The sequence below is a fragment of the Callithrix jacchus genome, chromosome 11 (genome assembly GCF_049354715.1).
Source record: "Callithrix jacchus isolate 240 chromosome 11, calJac240_pri, whole genome shotgun sequence".
NCBI lineage: Eukaryota > Metazoa > Chordata > Mammalia > Primates > Cebidae > Callithrix > Callithrix jacchus.
The window spans coordinates 75,263,272-75,286,381 of record NC_133512.1 but is presented as its reverse complement, the minus strand read 5'-3'; the positions used below and the strand labels follow the sequence as shown (position 1 = coordinate 75,286,381).

General features: G+C 42.2%; 1 protein-coding gene across 3 annotated transcripts in view; it reads right to left on the bottom strand.

The window, feature by feature from the left end:
• Positions 1-2,355: 2,355 nt before the first annotated feature.
• The window catches only part of LHFPL3 (LHFPL tetraspan subfamily member 3), a 628,028-nt gene continuing 607,273 nt past the window's right edge, over positions 2,356-23,110 (bottom strand). For all 3 annotated transcript variants that reach the window (XM_035254019.3, XM_035254020.3, XM_035254018.3), the window contains one exon: positions 2,356-4,694. Coding sequence is in view for 1 of the 3 variants with exons in the window: in XM_035254018.3 (XP_035109909.1) it covers positions 4,666-4,694 (29 nt within the window). In the remaining 2 variants the exon portion in view is untranslated. The remainder of the gene's footprint in view (positions 4,695-23,110) is intronic.

The window sequence follows — 23,110 nt, the reverse complement described above, 5'->3', positions numbered from 1 at the left end:
ATTTGGTAATTTTAAAATTGCAAGGGCATACTTTGTTGAGCTTAATTGGAGAGAGCTATGTTAGAGATGCTTTCCTCTAGATAACATATGCTTGTATCTACCTGCTACCAGGGTTCCTAGCAAGCTCTTTAATTTCTTGGTTTTGTATTCTTTGACCATATGGAGAGTGTAAGACTGAATTCCATACTTGACAGGGGCAGGCCTATGATAAATTTCAAGGGGTCATTATTATTATTATTTTTCCATCTAGAGCTAGTGTGGAGATGGTGTTCTTGATAGATTTCTTTTGCGAGCGTGAGGAATTTTCCTAGGCCACTCTTGCTTAGGATGTAGCCATCTTCAAGTCCTGATTTAGGATGTGAATGTCAAGTTTAACTCACCTACTTCCAGTGGCCCGAGGCTTAATATTCCATTCCCTACTTTGTTTACCTTCAGGCAAGCCCAGTTTTTGCTTTTCCTTACAGTTTACACTCAGTTTTCAGCTAACTCAACTTCTTTTTTGAAATGCTTTTGGAATTTCTCTTACTTTCTTGCAATCTAAGCTGTATGTTAAAAATAAATTTATTGTAACTTATCTAATATTTAATGGTATGGTATAAGAAAGGCCTTTTAGAGACTGAACTCAACGGCTCATGCCTGTAATCTCAGCACTTTGGGAGGCCGAGATGGGTGGATCACAAGGTCAGGAGTTTGAGATCAGCCTGCCCAACATGTTGAAACCCCATCTCTACTAAAAATACAAAATTTACCGGGTGTGGTGGTGCAGAGGTTGCAGTGAGCCGAGATTGCACCACTGCACTCCAGCCTGGGCCACAGAGCAAGACTCTTTCTCAAAAATTAAAAAAAAAAAAAAAAAAAAAAAAAAGCTTTTTAGAGTATCTAGTTGATACTACTAGATGCAGAAACCAAAAGTAATCTTTTAGAAATGTGAAATCGTTTACATCACTCTTTTGCTTAAGATCCTTCAGTGGCTTTTTCTCACACTTAAAACGTACAAACTATCCTGGCCTACAAAGCCCAGAGTTGTTGTGGCTTAGCCCGCGTGGCTCCCCACCCTGCCACCCTGCTGGCATGCCTTCTGCTTTTTTCACATTTGGCTTCTAAACATTCAGGTCTCACTCTAAATGCCACCTTTTCGTAGAGGCCCCACCTGACTCCCCTCTCCGTTTCTCTATCAATCACCCTGTTTTAATTCTCTTTAGAGAACCTATTATTAGCTGACATTTTCCTGTCTATTGTGTGTCTTCCCTATTAGAACATAAGACTATGAAAGGAAAGCAGGGACCTTTTTTGTGTGATTCATCACTCTCTTCTCAGAATTTAGAACAGCTCTTGGCACATAGTAGAAATTCAATACATATTTGTTGAATAATGAGAGCTGAGCGTTGACTACCTATTCCCTTGAGACAGGACCTATGTTCTTCAGAGTTCCACAGTTCCCACTACTTTCTTTTAAAAAGTTATTTTATTTTTTTAAAAAAATATTATTTTTTATTTTCAGAGAAGGGATCTCACTATATTGCCTAGGTTGGTCTCAAACTCCTGGACTCAAGTGATCCATCTACCTTGGCCTCCCAAAGTGCTGGGGTTATGAGCCACTGTGCCAGGCCAGTTCCTGCTACTTCCTATCATCTCCCAAGTTGAGCTTGCTTTGTGAATTTATTGGCCCTTGTATGCATTTGAATTTTCAATCCCTGCTCACAAATGTCACTCTAATTGTCTTCAGCATCTTCAGAGCAGAGACTTTGTTTTATGTTTCTTTTTTCCCTTCAGTGTCTTGCATATAATAGGAGGGGAAGGAATGAACATTCACTGAATATCCCCTACCTGTCAAGCACAACCACACTACAGTTTAATTATGTCCTTACAACTATGCTATGAAGCTGAGTAATAGTATGGATATCTATTTTACAAATGAAGACACTGAGGCTTCGAGTTGTTCAGAGTCATATAGTAAACCAAGGATCAGAGACTGAACTCAGACAACATATACCTAGTATGAAGTATTGTAAAAGGGTTGCTCATGTGTGAGGAATGGCTGGCTGTTTTCAATTTGCAAAGGGGAGATTGGGCAAATGGATATTGCAGGTCAAATTTTACTTGAGCAGTCCAGCTATTTATTTAGTTATCAATTTTATTCCACTGAGTGTATATCCCTATATTTGGCTAGATGAGGCTTTGGAGATTTTAACCATGCCTTCTACGTGAAAGTCTTGCTGCTGACAGATGTTATGGAATCCAAGAGCCGGGAGATTTTCTGAGATAGTTACTTCAATCCAACCATCAGCTGTCACCGGATCATGGACAAAGACAGAAACTGAATGCACCGAAGATGTACCACACCACCAAAAATTCTTTTAAGTAACAAAATCTTATTTTTATTTTTATTTTTTATGGAAATTCAGATATTCCAACAAATTTCTTTACATTTCCTGGACCTTAAAAAAATTACACACAACTTTTGGACGCAATACAACAGAACAGAATGAGAAAGGGAGTCACTTTTTTTTTTGTTTTTTAAAAAGATAAAAACCTACTTTTTAGACTTAATTAACATTTAGTGATTTACATGTGTGTTATCTATATACAAATGGTACATCGTCAATGACCCATCTTCAGAGCACTGTGGTATGCTAAATTACACTTAGGTTTTATGTAAAAACTTTTTAAAAAACATTTGCATGTGGATAGGAAGTACTTTCTTAGTTTTGTTAACACAACTGTCAGTGATGTAGGACTCCCGATGGAATCTGTAGTTTGCTCGGATGAAGGAAAGCCAATACCTTCTGTTTTTATTGTAGATAAGGTAGACAGGTACCGACCGCCCTTCAAATAAAATACGAATTCTTGAAAAGTTGTGTGTAATTAAATTTAGTAAGTAGGGTGTTTCAGATACAGTAGGGAGCTAATACTTAAAGCAACAAATAATCCTCAGAACGACTAATACTTTAGTTGTAGATACTAAGTATGCCCTTAATTTGGTTCCTCAGAAAAGCCACATCTCTGTGAATTGGATTTTACTCCTTTGAGCATACCTGTAATATGCTTTTAGCCATTTGAAACGTAGTGCCATTTATTGTGAAAAGATGGCTTGCACCAGAAACATTTGGCTAAAATAGATAGGTGGTCCTAACAGAGAGAGGGTAAGAGAAGTGAACCCTGATCTGTATCGCTTCTTGTGTTATTCTCCATCTGATGTTCTAGTGTGATATATACTAATTTGTTCTTAATCTTGAATATATGAATCAAAGCATTCTACACGTCGATGTTTGCTGCTCAGGTATAGAACATGGTTTGGCTTCCACTAAGTACCCTTGCATGTACATGTTAGCTTGTGTTCATTCTCAGGCAGTGGGCTATTTCAATGTCAAATATTTCTCTGTTTTTGGATATTGGCAGGATATGTGGTGAGGCTGATGGTGGGGGAAGCCTGGGAGCAAACGATTGTTGAAGTCAACTGGTTAGTTGTTAGCTACTTCCAGATGTCAGCAACTAAAGTGAATCTGAGTCTTTTTGAAACTAACATTAGTAAACAAAAAGGTAACTTATTTCTACTGAGTTTTTTTCAACTTGTATAAGTATATAGTCATTTATTTCTAAGGCTATTAAATTATTATTTATTTTGTTAGTACCACTTACTATTATTTAGAAATATGTTTAATGGAATGATTATAAAAAATAAAAATGAGTGCCTGTCAGTAAGAGAAATAGAAGATATGGATTTCTGGTAAAGATGTATGGCAAAGAAATAGGAAAAAAATAGAAGATATTTTAGATACTTATTTATAACGTATTTTAAATTCCTATGCATATACTAGGGAGAATTAGAAAAAAAGTATTTATTTGATAGTAGCCTATAATATTACACATGAGCATCCAAGGTGAAATGGACTTTCTATATTTTTCAGACTTCCTTGATGCTGTTTCCTGAAAGATAGGGAACCTGTGATGTAAAGATGTACTTCCTGTAATATACAGTTTGATGGAGTAACGGTATATGGCATCAAAGTCTTCTCAGTAATAACTTGTATGGACAGATTAAACAGAACACAGACTTGGTAAAAGGTTTGAAGCTATTATGTCTCTTAATAACTGGGTGGTTGTAACTAAGTATACAGTGAAGTAAATGAATGGTAGAGACGAAGAACCAAAGGTCACGGCTCCTACAAAAACATTCAGAGGCATTTTCTAAGATGCTTCCTCAGTAAATGATGCTTGATCAGCCTCTTGGTTATTGAGATAGGAATAATTTAGAACTAACTGCCTTTTTAAAAATTCTGTTGAAGGGTTAAAGCTTTTTGTTTTCAGTTTGATTTAAAAAGGACAGTTTACAAACCTCAGTACATATATATTTTACATGTTAACTCTAGAGCATTAATATTCTTCTTCCTTATTTCCTGAACATGATTTTTCATGAATGTTTTCTGATCTCATCCAATGACAGTTTCCAATGAGCTGGTGTTTAATCCATAATCGCATCTCTTTCCAGAAAATCACTCCCATCTCTGCTGATCTAGATTCAGAAGGTGCGTTGACAAGTGAATGTTCCATTCTTGTTCATATTCATCTCTATATTCTGATCTCTCTCCAGCGTATTTCTTCTTGATGTTGATGTACAAAAGCTGTTATTCGATTTGTTTAGCTGTTGTTCGATTTGTTTTGTGCTCATTCTAGAGAATATTGGCTTAGCAGAACTGCAGAAATGGGAGGGAAGAGAGAGAAAAAGGGTGGGGGGGAGAGAAAAAAATGCATCATTTTCTGTCTGCAAGATTTTTGTGCATATTTGTCATGGAAAAAATTACATAAACGAATGGTTCAAATGCACTTTGCATTTGTTACCAAACAATACTGAAAAGTTTGAGATTTCTGTCCCATTCAACCCACAGCGCAGTCTTCCCAGCCAGAAGAATGTGCATGTTCCCTCCATCTGGGTCAAGATTACAGGCTGCTTTGAAGGAGCAAGGAAGAGTGTAGACCATTCCCAAGCATCAATGACTTTTCTGCTTAGCATGGAAAAAATGTGTCATTTGAGTGTTTTCCTTTTTTTTCCAAGTTTTATTTATTTTGAACTCAACATTATAGCAGCTACAAATTATTATAAAGATGAATCACCCATAATCCAATCACATTGACAAAACCATTTCCTTCCTATATTTCTTTCCATTCCTTATCTAAATGTGTAATTACTTTATACGATTGTAATTACAGTATAGATGACACTTTAAGCATTTTCCCATTACATTAAGGACAACTTTCTACATTTCTACTGTCCATATCATCAGCATAAGCTTATTTTCTTTACTTATTTACTTAATTTATAATATAGAGACAGGGTTTCATCATGTTGCCTAGACTGATCTCAAACTCCTGAACTGAAGTGATCCACCTTCCTCAGCCTCCCAGAGTGTTAGGATTACAGGTGTGAGCCACCGTGCCCTGCCATCAGCATGAATTTCCAATGGCTGCATGATACTCTGTTTCATTCTCATTCCTCCCCACTCTATGCTCAATATTTCATTCTCAACTGTTTCACTATTGTCAGACATATAGGTAGCTTTCTGATTTATTATTATAAATATGAATATCTTTCATATAAAGATCTGTTTGTTTTTAAAAATGTTTCTTGGCTGGGTACTATGGCTTACACATGTAATTACAGCACTTTGGGAGGCTGAGGCAGGAGGATCTCTTGAGCTCACGAGTTTGAAATCAGCTTGTAGTCATGATAGCAAAATCTCATCTCTACAAAACATACAAAAATTAGCTGATTGTGGTGGTGCGCCTGTAGGCCCAGCTACTCGGGGCTGATATGGGAGGACTGCTTGAGTCTGGGAGGTCAAGGTTGTGGTAAGCCAAGATTGCGTCGCTGCACTCCAGACTGGGTAAGAGTAAGACCAGTCACAAAACTTTTCTATTTCTTTTGGACGAATTCTGAGGGGATAATTACTTTTCCTTTTCTCCAACAGATTAGGGATCCTCTATCAACACAGCTAGATCGCAAACAGTGTGATTAACCCTATGCTTTGAATGATTTTCATAGACTTTGTCACTGTGAACCTGGGCTTAAGGGTATCTTACATATTGGGAAGTTGGGTAAATACACCTAGCTGATCATGGTGTGGCATATTTTGGCCAAAAGGAAACAGCCTGTTAGGTTTTGCATCACAGAGCACTTTATTATTTATTTATTTATATATATTTTTGATGGAGTCTTGCTCTGTCACCCACCCAGGCGCGAGAGCAGTGGCACAATCTTGGCTCACTGCAACCTCTGCCTCCCAGGTTCAAGTGATTCTCCTGCCTCAGCCTCCTGAGTAGCTGAGATTACTGGTATATACCACCACACTTGGCTGATTTTTGTATTTTCAGTAGAGACAGGGTTCTACCATATTGGCGAGGCTGGTCTCAAACTCCTGACCTCAGGAGATCTACCCGCCTTGGCCTCCCAAAGTATAGGGATTACAGGCCTGAGCCAGGCAGGCTGAGGTTTTGTATCACAGAGCACTTTAAAACACAAGATAAGATAAGGTTTCTGAATGTGTGTTAGAGAATCCTGAATCATTCTGTTGTTTTTAGTCTGTTCCCCCTTGTTTTTCAACACATTTAAAAAGATCATATGCACATTATGATCTTAATGAACTTCTCTCAGCAAGAGAACTCATGGTTACTCTAATGTACCCAGACTACACAGAGGATAATTGAAATATGATCATGTCATAATGATGATTAGTCTATAATGATCCTTTGAGATTGAGTCATGCTGGCAGAAGCCCTACGGAAAGGAATACTTTCTTTAGATATTATTAAAAGCAACAGAATCAGCCACTGTGGAAAGCAGTTTGGCAATTTCTCCAAGAGCTTAAAATAGAACTACCATTCAACCTAGCAATCCCATTAGTGGGTATATGCCCAAAGAAAAACAAATCCTTCTACCAAAAGGACACAGGCACTCATATGTTCACTGCAGCACTATTAACAATAGCAAAGACATGGGATCAGCCTAGGCGCCCATCAGTGGTGCACTGGATAAAGAAAGTGTGGTACATACACACCATGGAGTACTATGTGGCCATAAAAACTTGGTTGTGCATGGTGGCTCATGCCTGTTATTCCAGCCCTTTGAGAGGCTGAGGCGGGTGGATCACCTGAGGTCAGGAGTTCGAGAACAGCCTGGCCAACATGGCAAAACCATGTCTCTACTAAAAATACAAAAAAAAAAAAAAAAAAAAAAAAAAGCCAGGCATGGTAGCAGGTGCCTATAATCTCAGCTACTTGGGAGGCTGAGGGAGGAGAATTGCCTTAACCCAGGAGGCAGAGGTTGTAGTGAGCCGAGATCGCTCCATTGCACTCCAGCCTGGGTGACAGAACAAGACTCCATCTCAAAAAACAAGAAAATAGTATAAGTAGAGGGATGAATAGAGAGACCACAGAGGGCCATCTATGTGTGTGGGGCAGGGGAAAAGGGGGGAAGGAGGATGATCCTTATTTTCTTGAGGTTCTTAAGTAAATACACTCCTAATTTCATGATCGAAAAGCCTGCTTTGGTATGAATCATTTGTTGGCATTCATGAACCAGAGACTCCCTGTTTCTTTCTCCTTGGCTCTAAGCTGCCTGGTTTGACTTTATGACATGACAGGATGAAGGAAAAGTACGAGATTGCCAAGAAGGAAGTACATGTATCTAAGGCTGCATCCCAGGCAGGGTAAGATGTATTCTCAGTGGGCTGGGAAGGGAGCAGTGAGTGTGGCAAAGGTTTTAAATCAGACCTCAGAGCAGTGACATGCATGCCTGCAGGAAGAAGCAGGGAGAAGGGAGCCTCTGGCAGGGTAGATGTCTCCCTGGGAAGATCTTACAGGAAGGGAACATCTGTGGCCAGTCTCACAAGGGTTTCTCTTTCTCCTTCACCATCTGGGCCCATAGACTGGGGCCTGACCAGAACAGGTCACTCACCAACAACCCTTCTTGAATCTGCTCTGGTCTTGGGTCACCCATGACCTTCATATGGGCTGATCCCTCATTAGACCCTTTGCTATAATCTCACTATTGATTAGTCAATCCTTCATTCTTTTTTTTTGAGACAGAGTTTCACTCTTGTTACCCAGGCTGGAGTGCAATGGCGCGATCTCGGCTCACCGCAACCTCTGCCTCCTGGGTTCAGGCAATTCTCCTGCCTCAGCCTCCTGAGTAGCTGGGATTACAGGCACGCGCCACCGTGCCCAGCTAATTTTTTTGTATTTTTAGTAGAGACGGGGTTTCACCATGTTGACCAGGATGGTCTTGATCTCTTGACCTCGTGATTCACCCGCCGCGGCCTCCCAAAGTGCTGGGATTACAGGCGTGAGCCACCGTGCCTGGCAATCCTTCATTCTTAAAGCTCTCTTCTTCTTCTGCTTCCTCCTCCTCCCCTTTTCCCCTCCTCCTCCTCTTCTTCTTCCTCCTCTTCCTGTTATTCTTCTTCCTCCTCGTCCTCTTCCTTCTCTTCCTCCTTCTCCTTTTCCTCCTCCTCTTCCCCTTCCTCTTCTTTTTGAGACAGGGTCTTGCTCTGTGACTCAGGCTTCTTGAGTATGGTGGCACGATCATAGTTCACTGCAGCCTCTACCACCTCCAGGCTCAAGTGATTCCCCCACCTCAGCCTCCCACGTAACTGATACCACAGGCATGTGTCACCATGCTCAGCTAATTTTTACATTTTTTTGTAGAAATGGGGTTTCACTTTGTTGTCCAGGCTGGTCTCAAACTCCTGGGCTCAGGTGATTCTCCACTTTGGCCTCCTGAAGTGTTGGGGTTCACAGGCATGAGCCACTTTGCCTGGCCATTAAATGTTTCTTCTTTGTTGACTATTGTCAACACTGGGACGTACTTCTGACCCACAGTATCTGTGGTGGGCAGGGAGCTGAGAAGTATGTGGAGAATGAAAGTGTGAAGGCAGTGAGCCAGGCCTGGAACAGGGTGAGGCAAGTGAGTACCTAGGGTATAAAATTTAAGGAGCTCACATACAAATGTAAGATGAGTGATTCTTTATTTTATTTTATTACCTTTTTTTTTTTTCTTTTTGAGATGGCATTTCTCTCTTGTTGCCCAGGCTGGAGTGCAGTGGTGCAGTCTCGGCTCACCACAACCTCCGCCTCCCAGGTTCAAGTGATTCTCCTGCCTCAGCCTCCCGAGTAGCTGGGATTATAGGCATGCGCCATGATGGCCAGCTAATTTTTTGTATTTTTAGTAGAGATGAGGTTTCTTCATGTTGGTCAGGCTGGTCTTAAACTCCTGACCTCAGGAGATCTGCTTACCTTAGCCTCTCAAAGTGCTGGGATTACAGGCATGAGCCACAGTGCCTGGGTGGTGAGTGCTTCTTTAAAATTGACAGGGCCAGTCACTGTGGCTCATGCTTGTAATCCTAGCACTTTGGGAGGCCAAGATGGGAGGATCGCTTGACACAGGAGTTCAAGACCAGCCTGGGCAACATAGGGAGATGCCGTTTCTACAAAAAATTAGACAGGTGTGATGGTGCACACCTGTGATTCCAGCTACTTGGGAAGTTTAAGTGGGAGGATCATTTGAGCCCAGGGGGTTGAGGCTGCAGTGAGCCATGAACGCACCACTGCACTCCAGACTGAGTGACAGAGTGAGACCCTGTCTCAAACAAACAAACAAAAAAGCTTGCACCCTAGGTACCTAGCCTCACCCTAATCCCAGCCTTGCCCATGAGTGCACACTGCTCATCAGGCCTACTGGGAATGTTTGCTTGGATTGGAGTTACTTAGACATTGCTACCAGAACATTTTTTTCTTCCTACTTCATACCACCACCATGCAACAGAAACCCCAGGGCATGCAGAGGTTCTGCAGACTTAGGCTGACTAACAATAACCAGTGGTGATCGGAACACAACCACTCCCTGCAGAATATCAGGAAAACACTTTGTTGGGAGTAAAATTATAATGCTATTACAACTACTTAGATAGCATGCACAATGAAGAGTTTTCCACCTGAAGACTCAGCAAGGGCTAGCGCTTAGAACAGATTTGTGAAGAGAGTAAGTGGAAGGAAATAAAAGTCAGAAATTTCCTTTCCAGATGTGGCCATCACTCCTTCAGTCTAAGACCGTGAGATAGCAGGACAATTTGCAGAATTTGGTGAAAGCATCACTGTGGTGTAATTGCCACCTTGTGGAACATTCTGCCCTTTAAAAAACTTTGCTAACATTTCCCATGCACCCTGGATGTTGCCTATCAGGGGAGGTAATTTAAAAGATGTCACATTCTCCCAGGTTTGTACAGAGCAGGAATGAATAAATAAGACATTCAGTGCTGCTCTGGATCTTTGTTCAGTCAGTTTTGTCCTTGTAACATGTCACGGGCTCGGAGTTGCCCATGTTCCATTTCCAAAGGGCTCTTTGCAAATCCTTTTCAAAGCTGTCATTTGAATCACTGCTCATGAGCGCAGCATTTATAATGGCCACATTGTCCAGGCTGTCTAAATGCTACTTGGCTGAATTTCCTATGTGTTTACAGATGTTAAATATCTCCTGTGGTTGGTTTCTGCTCATTGTACCTATCTGACCTTTTTAGTCGGGGTCTGGAGCCCTCACAGTCAGGAGAGCTGTGGAGCAGTCGCTGAGCAAGAAAAATGTTTGGTGGGAACAGTCAGGCTTTGGGCAGAGAGGCTAGCTGAATCTTCGTTGTAAAAACGAGTAAAGGAGGAATTCCAGGCTATTTTTTCTCATTGGCTGAACAAATTGCCATTTTCTCCAACTCTATTGTTTCAAACTGCACCTACTTCTAACAGGGACTTGTGATATCCTTCATCTCTGAGACGTGGAGTGCAGTCTCCCAGAAAGAATATCTCATCCTCATTGTCCTCAGGTGCTCTCTACATGATGGGCCCCACAGTGGGTGTGGTAGGTTAAAGATGACTGTAGATTCTTTGACATTCCTCCATGGAGAAGTGGGGTCTATGCTCCCTTTCCCTTGAATCTGGGCTTTAAGAGTGTTGGCACTTTCCTTCCTTTTGGTAAAAAACACCAAACATAACACTCACCATCGTAGCCATTTTTAAGTGTATACTTCAATAGTGTTAAATATATTCACATTGTTGTAAAATAGACCTCCAGAACTTTTTCATTTTGCAAAACTAAAATGCTTTACCCATTGAACAACTCCCCACTCCCCTCCTTTTTTTGAGACAGAGTCTAGCTTTGTCACCCAGGCTGGAGTACAGTGTGGCAATCCAATCTCAGATTACTCCAACCTCTGCCTTCTGGGCTCAAGCAATCAGATCTGTGCTGAACCTAAATGCATGTTCACACTATACTTCTGGGCTGAATTTTAAGGTGTAAGACCAACTTTGGTTGTTAACTGATCAAAATTAATTTTATATATTATTATAGCCTTGTAGATTGATTTGTTGTGGTTATTTTGTAATTGGCCAGTGGACTGGTGAAGACTTGGGTCTTTACTTGTATGCCACCCTCCTACTCATCAATCTACACTCTCTGACCCTGTACTGCAAATGATGTCAGGAGACAGCTGGACAGGAAGCTACACCCCAGTCACCAGCCCAAGATAGATTCTCTAATGCCTTCTTATGCTAACCAAAAGGGCAACACTAGCATAACACTTTCTTCTGAGACTTATAATCTAGTTTGCAGCTGAATTATTAGTTGCTCACAGCCAAGCTTTCTCAACAGGCTATGCATGTGACTATGTCTGTTGGGTGGCATCTATAGTGTCACCGACATGTGCTGAGGTAGGAGTCAGGGACTGGGGAGAAAGAAAAGAAAGACAAAGTGTGTCATATTTGACTCTTTCAGGATCAGTGACTGGGTTTTTGAACAGAAAGCAAGATGCTAAGTAAAAATAACTTCCAAAGACTCGGCCATAGCTCATTTTGATTTCTTTCTATCATATTACCATTTATTTGCTTCGTAGTGCTACTTATGATTTGTGATTACCTCATGTATCTTTGTTTTCTTTTCTCCCACACCAGAATGTGAGTTGCATGCCATCAAAATCTCCTCTGTATTGCTCACTATTGCACCCCCAGCACCTAGCTAAGTGCTTGATCTATGTAAGGTGATCATTTAACCCTTGCTGAACAAATGGAAGAGATGCGAAATAAAAGAGTATCTTCAGCTGGGTATGGTGGCTCACGTCTATAATCCCAGCACCTTGGGAGGCTGAGGCAGGCGCATCATTTTGAGGTCAGGAGCTCAAGATCAGCCTGGCCAACATGGTGAAACCCCGTGTCTACCAAAACTACAAAAATTAGCTGGGTGTGGTAGTGTATGCCTATAATCGCAGCTACTAGGGAGGCTGAGGCAGGAGAATCACTTGAACCCGGGAAGGCAGAAGTAGCAGTGAGCCAAGATCATGCCACCACTGTACTCTCACCTGGGAGACAGAGCGAGATACTATATATAAAAAAAAGTATCTTCATCTTCTCATCAATAATAGTCCACTAGGTCAGTGCTTCTCAAACTTTAGTATGCATAAGAATCACCTGCGTATCTTCTTAAAAATGCAGATTTTGATTCAGTAGGTCTGGGGTGGAGCCTGAGAACATGCATTTCTTTTTCTTTCTTTTTTTTTTTTTTAAAACAGAGTCTTGCTGTTTCCCACGCTGGAGTGCAATGGCATGATCTGGGCTCACTACAGTCTCAACCTCCTGGTCTCAATTGATCCTCCTACATCCACCTTCGGAGTAGTTAGGACTACAAGCATGTATCACGAGGCTCGGCTAATTTTGTTTACTTTTTGTAGAGATGAGATCTCCTTACATTGCCCAGGTTGATCTCAATTTGGATTCTTGGGCTCAAGCAATCCACCTGCCTCAGCCTCCCAAAGCGCTAGGATCACAGGTGTGAGCCACGGCACCTGGTAAGAACTTACTTTTCTAACCAACTCCTGGGTGACACTGATGCTGCTGGCCAGGTACCATGCTTTCAGAAGCAGGACACTGGACCAAGCTCCCTGAGGCAGATTGTCCTATTCACTTTGTATTCCTAGCCTAATAAGGTGCTTGGTGTACAACAGGTACTCAAAAATTGTTTGTCAAATGAATGGATAAAACTACAAGATGGCTCACATCTGTAATCCCAGCACTTTGGGAGGCTGAAGTGGGTGGATCACTTGAGGCCAGGAGCTCAAGACCAGCCTGGGCAACATGGTAAAACCTCATCTCTAAGAAAAATATAAAAATTAGCCAGGTGTGGTCGTGCACACCTGTAATCCCAGCTACTTGTGAGGCTGAGGCAGGAGAATCGCTTGAACCCAGGAGGTGGAGGTTGCAGTGAGCTGAGATTGTTCTGCTGCATTCCAGCCTGAGAAACAGAGTGAGATTCTGTCTCAAAAACAGACAAACTAACAAACAAAATAATGAAACACGGGAATCTATGAAAAACCTACCAAAGCAAATCTCAAGTGACTGGTAGAGATCCTAAGCGACCTGCAATCTCAATGTGGACTTTCGGGGCTTTTGCATTTTTTCACCTCCATTGAGGGGCAGAGGGAGCAGAGGTGGGAAAGGGCTTTTTCATCCTAAGCCCACAGATGGAAGGGATTTCATCACTTAGTTGCAATAATAATTTTTTCCAGTATGAATATGTAGAGAGGAATCTAGGAAATGGGTAAAGAAGGTACCATTTGCAGTAGTCCTTGTACCTTTTATTTCCTTTCTTCTAGATTTTTCTTCTTTTTTTAAAAAATTATTTTATTTATTTTTATTTTTTGAGAGGTTTCACTCTGTCACGCAGGCTGGACTGCAGTGGTGCAATCACCACTCACTGCAGATTTGACCTGGGCTTAAGTGATCTTTCCATCTCAGCCTCCTGAGTAGCTGTGATTATAGGCGGTCGCCACCACACCTGGCTACTTTTTGTATTTTTTGTAGAGATGGGGTTTTACCATGTTACCCAGTCTGATCTTGAACTCCTGGGCTCTAACAATCTGCCCGCCTTGGCCTCCCAAAGTGCTGGGATTACAGGCATGAGTCACTGCTCACAGTCAGGTTCTTCTTTTTATGACCTTTATATCTTCTGCCTTAACCTTTATATATTGTGCCTCTTTCTGTCTCTCTTTTTCTCTCTTTCTGTCTCCTCCATCTCCCTTTGGATCTGACATACAAATTTCAACACAGGAGAGATGGAGAGGATAGTTACTAAAATTGTTCTTCTAGTTATTCATGCAGATCTTTGCTGAAAAGGGGCAGAAAATGGCCTAAGATTCAGGCCTTGATAATTCTGTGCTATTTCTGAATGCAGTGGACAATTAGACTGTGACACAAGGCACAACACTTTCTCATGTGTTTTTTTCTTTGGAAAGTAAGTATTTCATAAGAAGGGATTTCAATTAATTCATGAACATCTCATTCTCTTCTTCCACTCCTCCCCCTTAAAGAACATTGTGAAATATAGTAAAAGCAAGAAAACAGGCACAATTACTTAGTAGGCCTTACTCAGGCACATTGAAAATAGAATATTGCTGCTGATTTATAAATCCTAATAATATTCACTGTCCAGTTTTGGCATGAAACCATGCCATATTTTACATAGGTTGAAAGGCTTTTACTATTGAAGCCCAAAAGACAGGTCCATGGCAGCAGGGTGAGAGTGTAGCATCCTTGACTCTTAGTGCATTTGACAAGAACTAATATATATTGGGGGCCAGGCGTGGCGGCTCATGCCTGTAATCCCAGCACTTTAGGAGGGCGAGGTGGGTGGATCACCTGATGTCAGGAGTTTGAGATCAGCCTGGCCAACATGGTGAAACCCTGTCTCTAATTAAAAAATACAAAAATTAGCCAGGCATGGTGACCAGTTCCTATAACCTCAGCTACCTGGGAGGCTGAGGCAGGAGAATCACTTGAGCCTGGCAGGTGGAGGTTGCAGTGAGCCAAGACCCTGCCACTGCACTCCAGCCTGGGCAACAGAGCGAGACTTCGTATCAAACAAACAAACAAAAAAGGGTGAGATTTTTTTCTGTCAGCAATGTCTTCGCAAATTGCCTGTGATGTATATCCCATTCTGGTTTAATTCTTATTCAGTAATAAACCTTTTCTTTTTCTACTACGTTTATGGAAGGTTTTCTGGGTTGGGAGAAGATTTTCTTATTAATTATATTACCTGAACAATGTATATTGATATATCTGTGTTTGCCCATCTAATTGCTTTAATGCTTTATTTAATCCTCTTTTAGCATAGAATTTACAATAGGAAAGGATTGTCTTTTGCAAATTTCTCAGAAAGCCCTAGAATCAGTGTTGTTAATTAGTAGATTACTAACAATTACCTATAAAAACCCAACTGATGTTCCCCTTTCTTCCAACTACTCTGAGTGTCGGTGATGTTATCATAAGGTACAGCTCTTTAAAATTTTATGTTCATTCTCTCCTCCAGGAAGCTGTGAGGCTTTTGTTTCTCAGCATGTGAACCTATGGTCTTGGTGAATCTTTAGCAGGCAGAGTTCAGGATCATGAAGTTTTACATGCCTTTATTACCACAAATTTAATAGTCCTGGTTCTAATTATCCTTATGGGTGTTTATTGTAATGAAATAAGACATTTGAGTGTGATGTATGCTTCCTCTCTAGACCAAAGGGAAGCAGACTGCAGGGTCCAGAAGGCAACTTATAACCCAGATCTAATGAACACACACATAGGCACGCACACCCACGACAGCCCTGTGAGAGAAGTAACCAAGAATTAAGGCATTTAGTAGTTGTGCTACTAATACACCACCGGCTGGGTGGCACTGGTTAGCCGCAAATGACGTAGCAGTCATGGAGAGCCACAGACTGCTAAATAGAATTTTAGAATTTTGGGGATTTCTAAAATGCAGAAATGAACAGATTGTTCTTTAGCCTATAACTTTTTTCTTTCTTTTCTTTTTTTTTTTTTGACCGAGTCTCACTCTGTTGCCCAGGCTGGAGTACAGTGGTGCAATCTTGGCTCACTGCAATCTCTGCCTCCCGCATTCAAGTGATTCTCCTGCCTCAGCCTCCCAAGTAGCTGGGACTACAGGTGTGTGCCACCACACCCAGCAAATGTTTGTATTTTGAGTAGAGATGAGGTTTCACCAAGTTGGCCAGGGTGGTCTTGAACTCCTGACCTCAAATGATCTGCCCACCTTGGCCTCCCAAAGTACTGGGATCACAGGTATGAGCCACCATGCCTGGCCCAGCTTAAAACTTTTTAGCAGTGATACCTTCTGCTGAATATGCATGGCTGCCTGGCACAGCTCATGAGGCCTCCTGCAGCCTCCTCTCGCTGCTCGAGCCCCTCCTCTGGGGTTCCCCACCTCAGACTGTGCTCCAGCCTCCTGGATGTGTTCTACCTCCAGGCCTTTGCTCCCTTTGCTGAAAAGCCCTTCCTCCAGTTTTCTGACTGGTGAACACCTGTTTATGTTTCACATTTCACCTGAGGTGCTTCCCTGGGAGGCACTTCCTGAACTGCTCTCTGATCTGTTTTGGGTCTGTTTTGCCGCAATCATCCCTTAATGGAGCTCACCTTTTGGACAGTGAGCTCCTCAAGTACCAGCGTCACTTCACCCATCCAGGTGGTAACCAGGCCTGACCTTGCTTAGCTTCTGAGATTAGGTGGATATGGCTGTAGACAAGGGGCATTTCTGGGACGCCACTATGTCCCTAGCACATAGAGGAGAGCCTGGCATATAGCTGCTGGTGTTTACTGAAAGGAGCCTTAGGCAATGCACTGAATTGTGTCTCCCAAAGTGTAAATAATAGAAGCCCTAATGCCCAGTGTGACTGTATTTGGAGACAGTCTTTAAGAAGGCAATTAAGATAAAATGAGGCGGGGCGGGGGGGGCAGTGCCTCACACCTATAATCCTAGCACATTGTCAAGCTGAGGTGGGAATATTGTCTGAGCTCAGGAGTTTGAGACCAGCGTGGGCAACACAGTGAAACTACATCTCTACTAAAATACAAAAAGTAGCCAGGCATAGTGGCCTGTGCTCATAGTCCCAGCTACTCGGGAGGCTGAGGCAGGAGAATTGCTAGAATCTGGGAGGTAGAGGTTGCAGTGAGCTGAGATTCCACCACTCCATTCCAGCCTGGATGACAGAGCGAGACTCCATCTCTTAAAAAAAAAAAAAAGATAAAATGGGATCTTAAGAGTGGGGCCCTAATCCAGTATGACTGATGTCTTTATAGGAGGAAGACATACCAGGTGCACATGGTCAGAGAAAAAGCCATGTGAGGACACAAGCCAAGGAGAGGGGCCTCAGGAGAAATCAAACCTGTCACACCTTGATCTTGGATTTCCAGCCTTTAGAACGCCGAGAAAGTATATTTCTGTGTTCAAGCTTCCAGGTTTTTGGGATTTTGTTACAGCAGCCTAGCAGACTACCAGACTAAACCAGGCATCAACTTTTCCAGTGTTTTTATGTTTTTAGCTAAGCACCCCGAAGCCCAGAGAGTTGAAGCAATTGCCCAAAGTCACACAGCAACTTAGCTGAAGAGCTGGGATTAGAATCCAGCTCTTGTAACTTCTCTCTTTCTACTGTTTTTCCAGTTTCTTTCCCACCCTCCCCACTGAAAAGCTTTTTGAGTGACTTTCAGAAATCCCAGTTCTGTACATGAAACAGAATTGAGCACAGCTGCTCCACTGAAGGGCTCAGAACTCCCAGGCTTTTCTTTCTCCCCTGCCCCGTGCACCTCTACAGCATCCTGAGGGCTGACAGAATCTAGTTTGAAAGCTACTGCTCTACCCTGCTTCCTCCTGAATGCAAAGTCACAAATCTTCTCAACTTGCCATTTCTCTCACACTGACATAAAGCATTAGAAACCTGTTGTGAAGCAGGAAAGCTAACTGGGCCAGAAGCTGATAAGATGAGCTGGCCTAGGGGATAGATGACTAGGATTTCAGAGGAGGAAAGGTCACCCAAATGACTTGACCATGTCCTGGGATGATGATAATGAAGATTTCTACAGATGCAGCCGAATCATCCAGAAACCAGGTGTGTTCCAGCTCTGCTCTGGGACCCATTTCATAATTTGGCAAATATCCAGAAGATACACATGGCTTATTCTGGGGTGTACTGAAATTTCACGAAAGCTACTTTGGTAATGACTAGGTGAAGAAAATCCTATGGCTGGACTTCATTAATGCTGTGTGGTCGATGACAGAGCAGGACCTGTGTGCCTCGTTGGATCTCAATCACCTGCATATTTGGGAATAGGCAGGTTCTAGGGTGCACCTGAACCTACAGAAGCAGTAATGAGATCCCAGGTGATTCTCACAGGCACTCAAGTTTAAGATTAACACCTGGACTTTGGAATCAGCCAGATAAAAGTTTGGATCCTGGGTTGGCTGCTTCTTAGATGTGGCCAAGTCATTTTACTTGCTGAACTAGATGCGATACCTATTTTACAGGGTGTTTCTGAGGAATAAGGTCAAAATTAAGATCCTGGTCTTGAACTCCTGACCTCTTTAGGGAGAGACAGAGAGGAGATGAAATAGAGTAGAATTGAGAAAAGCAGTTTCTAAGACCTTCCTGTGAAGTTTTTCTTATTTCAACAAATAATAAAAAATTTATATAGTTTCTTAGTGCTTGTTTGGACTTAAGCATTTAAAAATAACTTGAGAATTTTATAGGTACCGAGGATGATGTGTGAGTGCTGGAAACATTTGGCCTTTGGCTGGAAGGTAGAGTGAAGGTGCTAGCAGACTGACCCTGGGAGACTGTCTTCTGTTTTATGAATGTGGTCATGCTCTGAGTCAAATGATGTCCCTGGTAAGGACATCTCCCAGAAGAGCTTAGAAATCAGCTGCAATCCTCGTTCCCCGTGAGACCCCTGACTTGGATGTTAAGGGTTCTCTGAAATGATAATACCTACCTTTACTGAGAACTACCTGTTAGGCATTGTGCTAAGTGCTTTAGGTACATTATGCTGTGCAATCCTGCAAATACCCTTATGTGGCAGGTGACATCATCAATGCCATTTTACCAGTGACAAAAGTAACTCACCGATTAGGACTCTGAGTAGTATCCATACCACAGTAAGGATAACAAAGAGCAAAGGCAGATTAGGTCCTGCTCTGCTGTTTATTGGGCATTTTACTTAGATATAACTCCCAGGCAAATCTGAGTCTTGATATGGTCTTGCCTATTACTCTACTACTTTCTCTGCTGTGCACAGATGGAGACTGTGAACTCACTTAATAACAGGTTATGTGCTTAAAGTTCAATGAATAGCATTTTTTTCTTTTTGAGACAGGGTCTCGTTCTGTCACCCAGGCTGGAGTGCAGGGGTGCGATCTTGGCTTACTGCAGCCTCTGCCTCCCAGGTTCAGGTAATCCTCCCACCTCAGCCTCCAGAGTAGCTGGGATTACAGGGGTGTGCCACCACGCCAAGATAATTTTTGTGTGTTTAGTCGAGACAGGGTTTCACCATGTTGGCCAGGCTGTTCTCAAACTCCTGGCCTCGAGCAATCCTCCTGCCTCACCATGACAAAGTTCTGGGATTACAAGTATGAGCCACTGTGCTCAGCCTATATAGCCATTTAAAATGAGTGCATAGATCTATAATAAATAATAAATGAATAATATACATACCATAATAAAAGAATAAAGCAGGATATGAAGTAGCATGATTAATGGAACCTCATTTTTGAAAATCAGCTATGTTTATGTTTATATGTACATAGAAAAAATATGGAAGTATCTACACCATAATGTTAGTTGAGCTCTGAATGGCAGAGTCAGAGTAGTTTTTTAACTCTGAAAAAAAACGATCTGATTTTTCTTTTTCTTTATCCAGCGAGCTGAACATGCATCATTTTTATAACTGGAAAAAATGTGCCATTATCATTTTGAAAATTCAATGCCTTGGAAAGAAAACAGAGCTAAACATTCTACTACACAACTACTAAACGTTGTAGTTGGCCAATGCAAGACACTACTAAACGTCTTCCACGTTATTGTGGGTTTGTATTTGCTTCTTTAAGACCGTGGTTAGGAGATGCTCCGAAGACTCTCAGCACATCAAAAGGATAGCCACTCTATCAACATTCCTTTTAGCACCTTCACATACACTCAGTGCACTCCCCAAATATCACTTGATGCATTCTTGTTTAATGAATGAGCATTGAAAAGAAAGTCTGTGATCAATATGCAAAGTATTACAAAGAAGAATACTTTCATAAGGACTAGAAGAAGTCATAACAATAGAAAAGAATAACTTCCAATTTCTTTTTCTTTTTTCTTTTTTGAGACAGGGTCTTGTTCTGTCACCCAGGCTGGAGTGCAATGGCACGATCTTGGCTCACTGCAACCTTTGTTTCCCCAGTTCAAGCAATTCTCCTGCCTCAGCCACCAAGCAGCTGGGACTACATGCACATGCCACCACGCCTGACTAATTTTTTGTATTTTTAGAAAAGACGGGTTTCATTGTGTTAGCCAGGATGGTCTCGATCTCCTGACCTCGTGATCCACCCGCCTTGGCCTCCCAAAGTGCTGGGATTACAGGTATGAGCCACCACGCCCGGCCCCAATTTCTTTTTCTTAGATTCCTGGTAGTGGGATTAATTTGTGTTGAAAGTGATTCACCGAGTCTAGTGAGATCCTAGAACAAGGTTGGGGCTGTTTAAGTCACTCTAAGAGCTGCCCTCCAGACACTCCCATCAGCCTGTCTACACCATATCGCTTTATTTTTCTTGTTGCCTTTGGTGGCTGTCACAGATAGGTGGGTTAAATAATGCTCCCGGCAGCACACACCATTTCTGCTTTGTCCATCTCTTGCTCACTATAATAGGACATTCTTCTTCCACAGATAGAACAGATTTCTGGTTCTTAGAAAGGCTTCCCAACCTCTGCTCAGGCCTTGATTTTATTTGTGATTCAGAGAATGGCTCTTGGCCAATGCAAGAGAATGCCAATCCAGGGACTACTGTGGTTTGAATGTCCCCTCCAAAACTCATGTTGAAATCTAATTACCATTGTAATAGTATTAAGAGTGGGACCTTTAGAAGGTGCTTAGGTCATGAAGGCTCACGAATGGATTATTGTTGTTATCAGTGGGAGTGCGCTCCCAATAAAGGGATGAAATTTGTCCCGATTTCCTGTCTCGTGGGCCTACTTGCCTTTCTGTCATGTTATGATGTAACAAGAAGACCCTCACCAGAAGCAGTCCCTCAGCCTTGGACTTCCTAGCTTCCGGAACTGTAAGAAATACATTTCTGGGAGTCTCTCTGAATCTGCTGTGATTCTGGGGGCTGCCCGAAAAATAAAATTCAGACAAAACATTTTTTTTGGTGGTATTCTGTTACAGAAACACACAAGAGGTTAAAACAGAAACCATTCAAAACAGATTCCTAATTTGGCAACTAGAAATCTCTGATATGAAAGTTGGGGTGCAAGGAGGTAAAGGCACCTAGATCTGCAGAAAGGCTCAATAGATTTGTCCTCATCGCTGCAACAGTTGTGTTGTAATGGTAGAAACAGAAATTCTCTACTATAGAAGATTAAAAAAAAATTAAACCTTCTGTGACCACATACTCTGTGGCAGGCACAAGGTTGGGGAACTTGGGTACCACTGGTCAGCTTCTTAGTGCTGTGGTTCTGTCTATTCTCATCAACCTATGAACCAGGAAAATACTGGCAAAACTTCACAGGCCGTGTCCTCTTCACAGCACCCTCCTGGGAGCCACATCAGTCCCTATTTCAGATAAGAAAATGAATGAACAAAGCACAAAGATGGTCCTCACTGGCCACCTGAGCCTGGCGTGTCGGCTGCAGGAGGTGTTGGAGGAACCTGGCTTCCCTGCCATTTCTCCCATGGTCTCTGGCCTGAAAGACTTTCCTTCTTGTTAGTGATTGATCTCAGCTCTGGGCAATGAACCTTCACTAGGCCACTGTTCAGAATCCACTGAGTGGACTGAGCGGGACAGACGGACAATCAGTTCTAAAGGAACAAACACACGGCCAATTTAGCTGCTTAGTTCCAGACCCTACATGTAAACAGTGAGCCAGGAGTTTTGAGGCAAGTCTACTGCTCAAGGCAGTGACAGCATTTCCCCCTGAGCTCTACAGGGCACTGTGATGAGGGGGAGGAGGGGGATGGAGGAAGGATTAAGATGCACCAGACTAGTAGATAGGCCTGTCTGCTCTGCAGCCATAGAGCAGGAGGAGAATCTCTTAACCACTTGCTTTTTCTCTTTTTTTTTTTTTGAGAGGGATCTCAGTTCACTGCAACCTCCGCCTCCCAGGTTCAGGTGATTCTCCTGCCTCAGCCTCCTGGGTAGCTGGGATTACAGGCATGCACCACCAGGTCCAGCTACTTTTGTATTTTTAGTAGAGAAAGGGTTTCACCATGTTGGTCCAGCTGGTCTCGAACTCCTGACCTCATGATCCGCCTGCCTCAGCCTCCCAAAGTGTTGGGATTACAGGTGTTAGCCACTGTGCCCAGCCCCAACCACTTGCATTTTTAGAGACAAGGTCTCACTTTGTTGCCCAGGTGAGTGAAGTGGTACAATTTTAGCTCACTGCAGACTTGAAATTCTGGACTCAAGGGACCGTCCTGACTCAGCCTCCTGTGTGGCTAGACTATAGTGAGTGCCACCAAGCCTGGCTAATTTTTTATTTTTATTTTTTGTAAGGAAGAGGGTCTCACTATGTAGCCCAGACTGGTCTCAAACTTCTGGCCTCGGCCTCCCAAACTTCTGAAATTACTGGTACAAGCCACCAAGCCTGCCAGATGTTTCCTCATCCTAAGAACTGAATGAGAAGAGGAGAGAAGGAAAAAAGATCTCTAGGAAATATAATTAGGACTACTCTTTAATTTTAAAACACTGATTGAACAATGTATAATTTTGAGATGATATAGCAGGCAGAGTGTAACAGCTTGAATTTGAAAATTTCTACTTCATCAAGGTACATAGATTTTAAATGTCTCCATTAATTCACTGAAATTCCTGATATTTCTAAGATTTCGGTTCTCATTGAAATCTTTCCAGAGTTCTTCCTTTAAGCTTAGTTCATATAAAGATGATTTTATGGGAGAATATCCATACTTAGAAAATGCTCTTTCAAAAAGCCAGACTTTCCTTGTTTTTGTTTTTGAGACAGAGTCTTGCTCTGTCACCCAGGCTGGAGTGCGG